General features: G+C 48.1%; 1 protein-coding gene across 1 annotated transcript; it reads left to right on the top strand.

Moving 5' to 3' along the window:
* Positions 1-3,810: 3,810 nt before the first annotated feature.
* LOC124655629 lies at positions 3,811-4,290 on the top strand. The gene has a single exon (XM_047194493.1). The coding sequence runs from the start codon at positions 3,811-3,813 to the stop codon at positions 4,288-4,290; it is 480 nt and encodes a 159-aa protein (XP_047050449.1).
* Positions 4,291-12,085: the final 7,795 nt, after the last annotated feature.

The raw sequence follows: 12,085 nt of genomic DNA, 5'->3' as shown, positions 1-12,085 counted from the left end.
AGAAATTGTAGTCTACATGGGCTGCCTTATTGGGCTGCAGCCCATCTACATTCAACACATGCATGCTCCCAAAATGCATGGTGGGCTGCTTCCTTGCAGCAACAATAGTATGAGTAGGTTATGGATCTAGGTGCTCGTGCCGAGGCGCGTTAGAGAGAGGGGGGAGAGATATTTTCGTGCCAGGAGGGAAGCCAAGCGTAAGTAGAGGTGGGCAGAGGGAGCGGTAGGCGGAGCGACCGCTCGAGACAATGAGAAGTGGAGAAGATGAGGTTAATCAGGAAGGAGAGAAAAAAATATTCTGTTGAAATGGAGCGCTAGACTGGTTGGTGGGTCCAAGGAAAAGAGATGCCCACACATAGCAATGTGCATCCGATGACCACACACCCGGAGGACGCGTGATCCCCGGTGAAATTGCATCATTTTCTATATGAAATTAGACACTAGCACTTGGGACGGAGAGATATATGCATATGAACTATTTTAATTTTTATTATTGTACTAGAAATATAAATTTTTATTTAAAATATTTGTTCCTGTATGCTAGTTTGAATATCTGCGATCGATATAGTTTTCTTAACTCCATGTCGAGGCTCAGCCTAAGGATTTAGATTTTGCTCATAATTCTCAAATTTCGATCGAATTTATCCTTTATATTTGGGCAGTTTAAGAATGTTTACCAGACAAAATTTTGTAAGGAAACTAACAAGTTGAAAACCAAATTTTGATTAGTTCTTCCTGAGAATAATAATACGGGTAAGATCTTGTCCTCGCATTCAAATCTTGGTTTCTTTCTCTCTTCGATTGAGATTTGACCGAACCTTTCCCGAGTCGCCGAATTTCACCCATTTCTCTTATGCAGGTAAATGTCCAAAAAGAAAACCAAATGCAAATCCATGGTTCATCCTAGAATAATGAACTTTGGAGAGATGTTCTTTCTTGGATAAATAAAATATATTAATATTGAAAGATACCAATTATACCTATCCTCTGCAACGTAATACCCTACTGCTAATTGGGATGCACACACACACAAAACTAAGAAAAAAAATCAGCTACGGTATTCTAGCACTAGCAGCAACAATACATCCATCACCAAGACAACACATGAACTCCAAGCTCTCCAAAACCGATGCATCTAAGAAAAAAATAGTGCACAAACACCGTCGTCGCCCGATTAAAAAATCTTAGATTTCACTGTGAAGATACTTGCTCTCAAAACAACGTCTTCAACAAGATCATTCCGATGCACAACCAATTAAAGCCAATGAAAAAAAAATAGCGCACTAACACAAATAGCGTGGGCTTCAGAAAAACGCTATAGACTCTATAGCGTGCTAATAGCGTGCTATTTTTCAAAATAGCGTTTAACAAAAAAAAATGAAAATTAAGAATTTCAGCATATATATAATAATAGATATAGCACTCTGCAACTATAAAATCTCGGATATAATATTTTGCAGCTAAACATCAACCAGAGATAGTTCACATAATCCATAACTTGATATGACATAGTCTCAAAATCACAAACCATAGTTCACATTCACATTGTCCCGAACTAGAAGGATTGAAGGAGCCGAACGGAGGCACGGGGTGAAGGCGTGAAGGTGAAGCTAGGCGTGGCCGCTTACCACCGATTGATAGAGGAGAAAGGGGGCGGAGCTGCGCCGTCACGTCGTCGCCTGCCGGGCAGAACAGGTGACAAGGAGTTGGGGAGTGCGTGATCTGAATTTCTTAGTCTAGGGTTGCCTGGATTAGGGATTTAGGATACGCAAGTGGGTCAAAATATGGAATAAGCTACTAAAAAATTGCTCTGCAAAATAGCGTGCTATGCGGAATAGCGAATAGCGCCAAATAGCGTGAAATAGCGCGTCTTTAGTGCGCGTACCGTCATAGCGTGCCTAGAATGCATAGCGTAGCGTTCAACTCGCAAATACGCTATAGCGCCGCTATTAACGTGAAATAGCGCGCTATTTTTTCGTTGATTAAAGCTAGACCTTAGAATTTTATGCTGAAAGGTAAGATTGTTCACATGTGCTGCCGCCCCACTTACATACAGCTGCTGCGAAACCCAGAATATCAAGCAAGTCTCTTCACATCATAGAGGCTCGAACCTCCATGGCTAGTTGAAAACGGGCTTCATATATTCTCTGAGCTTCGCGCCGCTACCTTTAAAATCAAACAATCGAATAAAATCATAGATGCACACGACTCAATACACTCAATGCAGCAAACTTCAGCTATACGAATGTACTGTTACATTTTATCAACGGAGCGCTTCGAAAGTCAACACAACACTGCAGCCAAATTCTAGAGGACATGCATATTCTTTTAGGTGCTATATACGTTCTCACGGTGCCGTCCAGACTCCAAGGTGGATCAAAGCTCGACCTTATAGCCAGACGTACACGTGGCGCGTGCCTGCTGGGGCAGGAGGGACAAAATCTGTTTAGAGCAGGTCTAACAGGCCCCGTATAACGCGCCCACCCCGTAAAATTCCGGCGACATACGGGGCAGGCGCGGTTTGGGCCGTCTAGCAGGCCCCGTATTCGGGCCGCCCCGTTTCGGCGGAATACGGGGCCCATGAAATCGGCCCCGTCGCCCCGTACATATAGTGGGCGCAGGTGCGAGTGAGGGGTTAACCCCTCACTCGCAACCCTAGCTCCGCCGCGCGCCGCCGCCTCCTCCTCCCTGCTCCGGCGAGCAATTAGCCGCTCCCCGCGCCGCATTCCACCCCCAAGCTAGGATGGACTCCCGCCGCCGCGGTAGGGCCTCGCCGGCGAGCGGATCGAGCGATCCCGCTCGCCGGACACCGTAGAGGAAGCGTGGCGGCTGAAGTGCAAGTATTCCGCCGCCGGGAGCCGTCGCGCGGCCTGCAAGTACGCCGGCGCGCAGTACGTGCCGGAGCCGCTCCGGGAGTACGCCGCGGGTGGGCGATGGTACAAGCAGGACCCGCCGCTCAAGCCGATGAGCGGCGAAGCGTTCGAGAAATGGCGCGCGCGGTGGCGGCGCGACCGCGCGGCGTTGGCGGCATGGAGGACGACCATCGGCAGCAGCGGCGGCGGAGGAAGCGGAGGCGGCGAGGAGGAAGAGGAGGCGGCGGAAGAGGAGGCGGCCTACCGCCGTGCGGTCGCCTTATCCGAGGCGGATGCCGCCGAGAAAGCTCGGGCGGAGGCGAGAGGAGGAGGCGGCGGCCATCGCCGCCGTCGAGGAGTTCCGAGCGCGGCAGCGCGCGGCAGGCGCGGGAGGCGCGGGAGGAGGCGGCGAGGATCGCCTTCATCCCCTACGTCATCCTTGACGAGTAGACGTAGGTTATTGCTTAGTTAGATGTAGTATGATCCGTAGTATGATCAATATGTATGTATGATCCCTAGTATGATCAATGAAGATGAACTTCCCGGGGTTTTTATTTTTGAAAATACGGGGCGAAATACGGGGTCTGCTAGACGGAATGGCTCGAAATAGAGCAGTTTTTCGATACGGGGCGAAAAAAGAGACTTATACGGGGCAGCGAAATACGGGGCTGTTAGACATGCTCTTAGCGGACGAGAAGCAGGACACGTACGTTACGATAGCCATCCACTGACATCAGCACATGCACCACCGTTGCATGCATGCATGCCGCCACGTAGACGTAGGCGACACGTGCAGCTCCGAGGCATGTCGGCCATGGCGGCTCGAGTACACAGTTATTTATACCTGCTGATCCATTCGACATCATATCCTTGGACGTCTTTCTGCAACAAACCACAGCTAGGAGTTGATATAACATCGACCGAGATTGATATACTTCCTGGTATTTGCACAGCACCGATGGCTTCGTCGGCGGTGAGCCAGAGCCACAGTGGGCAGCTGCATCCTCCGGCGGGGAGCATGATGGCGCGGGTGGACCGGCTGGACCTGGTGGTGGGGTACCTCGAGGAGATGCGCCACGGCAGCGCCAGGTCCTCCACCTCGCCCTCGACGCCCACCACGTTATCCTCGTCGTCCCCGACCACGCCCCGGTCGACCGGCCGATGCCGGCCGGCGGAGGAGCTGCTGCGGGAGACGAAGGCCAAGGGCAGCCTCGTGGAGCGCATCGCGTTCCTGGAGAACCGGGTGCTCAGGATGGAGGAGGAGCGCCTGTCGGCGTCGAGCTTTAGCATGGAGATCACGCCGGAGAGGACGAGTAGGTTGAGCAGTAGCATGAACAGCGCCGGGAATGGGACTGGGAGCGGGAGGAAGAAGAAGGGGCTGAAGAGCCTGGTCAAGTCGTGCGTCAGGGGAGGCGCCAAGCTCAAGACCAAGGAATAGCTACATCGTGTACGTACGTGTGTAGTATACAACAGCTGAAGTATACACGTGTCTTCGTAGCTAGCCAGCGTAGTACGGAACAGAAACACGCATGTACATGTTCTCGATTATGCGTGTATGTACATGTAACCAGCGTATCGTGAATTTTACAAGTATGTACATGTATTCCCTCCGTTTGGAAAAAAAGGTTGTCTAGATATACACATATCTATACGGCTATACCCGTTCTTGTATATAGATATATAGGTTATTTTTTGACAAATTCAAAAGGAGGCCGGCCGGCCGGAATATATTCCATATATTATATGACCCAGGAAACCTAATTTGGACACGTCCCTGTTTAGATCCATTCTTCTTTTGAGTCGTACAGGTAAGGATAACAATGGAGCGGGTTTGGACGGATATACCAAAACCAGATTCATGCTCAAATACATCTGCCTCGCTCTATTGCGCCCATAAAAGTATCCATGGGGCCCACAAAAGTATCCATGGGTATGCTCAAATACATCTGCCTCGCTCTATTGCGCCCACAAAAGTATCCATGGGTATGAATGTCGCTCCAAATCCAAATCTGCCGGATATCCTTGGATATCCATGTGTTTACGCATCCGCCGGATATCCATGTATTTACGCACTATGTATATTGAAACAATTTTTAAGAATAACAAATTTTAGCAATATTTCAACAATATTTATGTAGCATTTCAGCAATAATTATGTGGGCAATAACAGGATAAGAGTAAGCCAACCGTGGAGGAGAGCCGGGCTGCCAGAGAGGTGGAAGGGACGGCCGCCGACCAAACCCTCCCCTGTATAGAGAGTTTTCTCGGGTGAAGAAACAACTATCTCTGCGTACGCTGACAAAACAGTTGCTTCTTCTTCGTAAAATTCTTCTCCTCTGAGCGAAAATCACACCATCTCCTTCTGACTTGATCACGTTGTGGTTCAAGCTGCCCCCATGCCGCCCTCCTCTGGGGGCTTGGGGGAAACCATAGCGTCCCCAGCCGCCGGCCACTCCCTGTCGACGTTTCCGCTGCAGTGGCGGGTCCCATTTCCAAAATCGGTGTGGGATCCTCCGATCATGGCGTCCGGCGGATCATGTATGTTTGGTCCTTGGCCCTGGGTTGGTGGTGGCGGCCCTTATCGATGTGGTCGTGTGGGCGGCCACTCCCTGTTGACGTTGCCGCTACAGTGGCGGGTCCCATTTCCGAAATGGGTGTGGGATCCTCCGATCATGGCGTCTGGCGGATCATGTATGTCTGCCGCTGCCATGGCGGGTCCCATTTCCAAAATGGGTGTGGGATCCTCCGATCATGGCGTCCGACGGATCATGTATGTCTGGTCGGGCGGCGCACACGGGTGCAATCAGTGCGTGTGGAAGCGACGCTAGGCCAGTGATTGTGGCAGCGACGCCGGTGGCCTAGCGCGGTGGATGGAGGAGAGCAGCGGGTGGTGCTGCAGTCATTAGATCTCGGGGATGGCGGCGCCAGTGACTCCGAAGGCCGGAGATAGGCGCGGTCCAGGGGTGTTGTGTCGTTTAGTCCGAGGCGTGGGGGTTGAGCTTCAACTGCGCTCCGATTCGGTGACATCTGGTTGGTTCTGTCTTGAGTGGCGTATGCCAGATCTTTCTCGATCTCAGGGGCATGGAAGACGTCGAGGCGATGGCCCCATGCATGTTGTCGGTGGTCTCACCGGCGAGGAGTTCGTGGTAGCTAGATTAGGGCCTCATGCCAATATGATCCCGTCGGCTGAGTTTGTGATGACATCTGGGGTGGCGGGAGGTGATGCTGCAATACATCATAAAGTTGAGCTTGGCGTACATCTGCGGAGAGATATTTTTGCAAGCTACGTCCACCGGTGATCTTGGCACTTTGGTGTTGCGGATCTGCCGGCTGTTCACCTCTTTTGGGAGGTGTGGAGGAGCCCTAGGCGAAATCCTAACCTCAGCCTTTTGGTCGGTGCCGGGAACGGCACACCCCGTCGTTGTATACCTTCTTGGAGGTGTTGTCGTAGAGCTATGTTACTTGCTCTTCCGGGTCGTGGCTTTCCAGGAGAAATCTTTGATACTAACTAGTCAATAGACCAGGTTTCAGACCAATGAAATCTGAACGGGAATCTATGTGCATATAATGTGTCATCATACTCCCTGTTCTAGGAAATAACTCCATGAAATTCTCGCAATGCGTGAAGACTGGCGAACATAGTTTTTATAATCTAAAACTTGCTTTTTCTAAAAAAATCTTCAATAACTTGCCTATGCCTTGATCCACGGACATACATCAGACACTCATATAGTTGATGCGGGGTGGCCTTTGGACACCTCCTCACCAAGACCAACAAGTCCCCCAAGTGGACCAATGACACGGGCTCGAGCTAAAGCGCTACATGATAAGGTGAACTCGCTCCTCGCTACCCTCGATCTCGGTACCCCGTTGGATGGAATGCTACCTCATGCCGACACACTTTGTGTTATTAGGTACATGGAGCATCAAGACCCCGGAGAGGATGACACGCCATGGTCAAGGGAAGGAGAGGAGCAGCTGGTCGAGAAGATGCCCAAGAAGCTGGACCCGAAGACAATCGAAGCGCTCGAAGGGAGAAGAGAAGCTGGCCGGCGCAGGACCCGGTCGACCGGCCTCACGACCGGACCATCCGGCCCCAGGCCCGGTCAACCGGTCGCCAACCGGATTTCCCCTCGGTCTTGACCGGGCGTCGTACCGGAAGCCAACCGGACGGAGATCTGCGACATTTCCGGTTAGAGACCGGTCGACCGGCCCCACGACCGGACCCTCCGACGCCAGGCCCGGTCTGACCGGCCCCAGGACCGGATCCGTCGGGAATTCCCCACCAAACTGCCTAAGTTATCCACTTATGTACCTTTTCGCCTTGCTGGCCATGTATGCCTATATAAGGACCCAGGACCCCTCCTTTACCCCTTAGACATAATTTTAAACTTAAACCAACTTTGAGCTTAGTCTCCCTAGGGTTAGCATCCATCTTGAACAAGCATCCCTCTGTAATCAAGGCCACTCTTGTTGTTGATTTGGGTATTGTTGAGTGAGATTCTAGTGCAAGACACTCTCTCTCCCTTACCAATTCCTTTTCTCCAACACCAATCTCTCACCGGAAATTCTGCCGCGTGCCTCTTCCTTGGTGATTCTATTGGCGTGGTCCATCGAGCCACGGGGGTAAGTATCGGGTGTATCGGGTTGGTGTGCGTGTGTGAGTACCGGTGTTCATCGTGTTCTTCGTGTTCCTCGCGCTCTCCCACCTTTTCCCCTTGGATCTTGGGTCAAATCGCGAGACCAGGCCAAACCCTAGATCTCAGATCTCATCATATGGTATCAACAGCTCTTGGTTACCGCGATTTTGACCCTCCACCCACCCGATTTCGTTTCTAGAAATTTTTCCAAAAAATAACCCCAAATTGCCTTTGGACGGATCTGTGATTTGGTTGCGTTTGAGTGGTTTTGGTCCGTGGATTTGGTGTTATTGTGCTTGATCTACTATTTCCCCAACTTTTAGCCTCCAATTCCATCGTTTCCCGTCGTTTTGATCTTTTGGTTTTGGTTTGGGGAAGAACAAGAGAGAGATTCGCGAAATCCGGTTGAGGAGGCCGGTCAACCGGCCCCCAGACCGGACCAGCCGGTGCAACACCCGGTCGACCGGCCACCAACCGGACCAGCCGGCCCAGAGACCGGTCAGACCGAACCCCAGACCGGAGCAGCCGGCGCCAGACCCGGTCCGACCGGGCCACCGACTGGGCTCACGTCTTCACCGCCAACTAACACCACCGCCGACCACCACCACCATCATCTCCACCATCGCAGGTATAACTTGCAGTACCCTTGTAGCCCTCTTCTTTTTGCGATCTATCCCACGAGCGAAGCTTTTCGAGTGTTGCGAAACATCGCACGAGGTCCCGACCGTGAGGGTGTGCGTTGGGTGAGTAAAGCTCATAAGTGGAGCTCGGGAGTGGCAAGCAAAAGAGTAAGAGCATAGTGTGCTAGTGAAAAAAAAAGAGAAAATCAAAGTGCAAAGTGCCACCGATACAAAAAGAGTTGAAAAGCTTTTAAGCAAGCAAGAGAGATAGAGAAGAGAGACCTCGTGCGAATCTTGGTGTTTCTCCTCTATGCAACCTAGCTTCGATCTCTTCTTGCGTTAGTGTTACATTGAGCACCCTTGCTTAGGGGTTTTTCCTTTTTCCGCTCGTTCCTTGGTTGCACTAACCCCGCTCATCTCATGTGTGAGTTCCACATTTTTCCGTGTTTATAGTGATCTCCACTTTGACACTTGATTTTTGGACCTTACCCACTTTTAACAACATACTCAATTTTGGATTTCGTCTTTTGGTTTTCCACCATCCTCACCTAACACCATATTTGCTAGCTTTTGCGTGTGCCTTTGCGTGTGTACCCGATACACTTGGTCTTACTTTTGGCTTGGTTGATTGCTGATGACCCACAAGTATAGGGGGTGTATCGTAGTACTTTCGATAAATAAGAGTGTCGAACCCAACGAGGAGCAGAAGGTGTTGACAAGCAGTGTCGATGAAGGATTCACTGTAAATGCTCACAGACAAATATTCAAGGGGTTTTGATATAGCAGATAAATAAAGTACGAGTAAGTAAATTGCGAGAGAAATAATTGCAGCGAGTGGCCCAATCCTTTTTAGCACAAAGGACAAGCCGGTTTGTTTACTTATAATGACCAAACGTTCTTGAGGACACACGGGGATTTTAGTCTAGTGCTTTCGCTTCATACGGCTGATTAATCTTCATTGTTTTGATAAGTGTTGTGTGGGTGAACCTATGCTAATGCACCGCCCTTCCTAGGACTAATACATACTTGTGATTATACCCCTTGCAAGCATCCGCAAATACAAGAAAGTAATTAAGATAAATCTAACCACAGCCTTAAACTCTAAGATCCTGCTATCCCTCCTGCACCGATATACTAACGGGGGTTTAGGTTTCTGTCACTCCGTCAACCCCACAATTAGCAAACGAATACAAGATGTACTCCCCTAGGCCCATAAAGGTGAAGTATCATGTAGTCGACGTTCACATGACACCACTAGAAGAGTAACACCACAACTTAAATATCATAACATTGAATACTACTCAACAATAATTCACTACTAACATTTAGACTTCACCCATGTCCTCAAGAACTAAACGAACTACTCACGAGACATCATATGGAACATGATCAGAGGTGATATGATGATGAATAACAATCTGAACATAAACCTTGGTTCAATGGTTTCACTCAATAGCATCAATAACAAGTAGTAATCAACACCGGGAGAGTTTCCCCTATCAAACAATCAAGATCCAACCCAAATCGTTACAGCGGTGACGAGATACAGCGGTGGAGATGGCGGTGTAGATGGTGGAGATGATGATGATGATGATGGAGATGATGTCCAGCTCGATGACAATGGCGATGGCGTCGATTTACCCCTCCGGGAGGGAATTTCCCCGGCGGATTCCTGCCCGCCGGAGAGCTCTTTTCTCTCTGGTGTTTCTCCGCCCTGCAGAGGCGGCTCTGTCTATTCTCCGTAACTCCCCGTGGCTTAGGTTTTCAAGACGAAGAAGTACGCGAAGGAGAGGCGGCTAGAGGGGGTTGTGGGCCCCCTCCCCACATGGCGGCGCGGCCAGGCCTGGGCCCGCGCCGGCCTATGGGGGGCCCATGGTGGCCCCTCTCGGCCCCTCCTTTTGGCTCCCTTCGTCTTCTGGAAAAATAGGATTTTTCGTATAATTGCCGTCAATTGTTGATCTTCAGAAATATGGTGTCTCGACGGTGCTTTTTCCAGCGAGAATCCCGACTCCGGTGAATAATTCTCCAATGATCATGAAACATGCAAAATAGGTGAAATAACATAAGTATCATTTCTAAATATGAAATATATAAATGAATAACGACAAATTATGATATAAAATAGTGATGCAAAATGGACGTATCAACTCCCCCAAGCTTAGACCTCGCTTGTCCCCAAGCAAAACTGAGCTCAATAAACAAGACCACATGTTTATGGAGTGAAGAGTCGATAAATAAAATACGGACAAGAAGCATCATATTGATTCGCACAAGACATTCTAGTAAACATTCTCTTCATATAACTCAACTCGAAATAAGTAAAGAGAAATCACAAGTAAAGGTGCATAGGAAATCATGATTGGTTATGGCAAACTTTGTTCTTGGTCAGAGAACTATTAACGAATTGCACTTATCTTCTAAGCAAAGATTTCATAACAGAATTATATGGCAGGGCTTTCATCCTTAATCATAGCAATCTTCTCATAAACATTGATAACTTTCAAAGTCATATTCATTCAGATAAAATTTGTACTAAACAAGAAAGCATAAAAGACATGATTAACTAAATCATAGCATAAATGGTTGGTTCACAACAACTCAATTGCTTGCTTAAGATAGAGGGAAATAGGTTTACTGACTCAACATAAAAGTAAAAGATAAGCCCTTCGCGAGAGGGAAGCAGGGATTAAATCATGTGCTAGAGCTTTTCAAGTTTTGAAATCATATAAAGAGCATAAAAGTAAGATTTTGAGTGGTGTTTGTTGTTGTCAACGAATGGTAGTGGGCACTCTAACCCCCTTGCCAAACAGACCTTCCAAGAGCGGCTCCCATGAAGGACGTCATCTCTACCAGACAAGGTAGATCATCCCCCTTCTCTTTTGTTTACACATGTATTTTAGTTTTATTATGGATGACACTCCCCCCAACCTTTGCTTTCACAAGCCATGGCTAACCGAATCCTCGGGTGCCTTCCAACATTTCTCAAACCATGGAGGAGTGTCTATTGCAAAATTAAGTTGCTTACTGATAAATCAGGGCAAAACATGTGAAGAGAATTATTAATGAAAGTTATCAATTGGGGCTGGGAACCCTGTTGTCAACTCTTATTGCAAAATTATTGGATAAGCGGATGTGCCACTAGTCCATTGGTGAAAGTCCGCCCAACAAGATTGAAAGATAAAACACCACATACTTCCTCATGAGCTATAAAACATTGACACAAATAAAGAGTAATATAGTTTGAATTGTTTAAAGGTAGCACATGAAGTATTTACTTGTAGTGGCGCAAAATACCACATAGTAGGTAGTTATGGTGGACACAAATGGCATGGGTTTGGTCTAAGGTTATGGATGCATGAGAAGTATTGCCTCTCAATACAGGTCTTTGGCTAGCAAGGTTTGATAGCAAGCATAAAGGTTGAGGGAAACAAACAAATATACATGTGATAGAAACAATCATGCATCTTTCTCATAAGCACAAGCAATTTTAACTTCAGAATACTAAACTCATTATCATAAAGATAATAGAGTAATATATCTACATGTATTTCCCTTTTCTATTTAAACATCAAGGTGTTGTTGCTATTGACCAATGCTAAGTTTGCCAAAACCAAATAGATTTACTTGATGCTCCCAAAGTGATATCAATACTAATGTCAAGAGTAATCATATAAAAGAAATTGCAAACTAAAATAAGGTGTGCAAAAAGTAAATGATAAGACTTCTCATTAATATTCCATAACGATAACTCACACCAACGGATACATAGATAACCAACTAAGAGAGAGATACTTCCACACTGCAAACTATTCTATATGATAACTTCCCTACTCATGATATGGCACTACTTGATAGTAAAAGATAAAGATAGTGATGATGTGATACCGCGGCACTCCCCCAAGCTTGGAACAAACCAAGGGGATGCCAATACCGATGATGAATTACTCCTTCGATGGCGATGGTGGTGGATTCT

The sequence above is a fragment of the Lolium rigidum genome, chromosome 5 (genome assembly GCF_022539505.1).
Source record: "Lolium rigidum isolate FL_2022 chromosome 5, APGP_CSIRO_Lrig_0.1, whole genome shotgun sequence".
In the NCBI taxonomy this organism is placed as follows: Eukaryota; Viridiplantae; Streptophyta; class Magnoliopsida; order Poales; family Poaceae; genus Lolium; species Lolium rigidum.
Note: the sequence above shows the minus strand (reverse complement) of the source record. Positions and strands in the feature narration are given on the sequence as shown.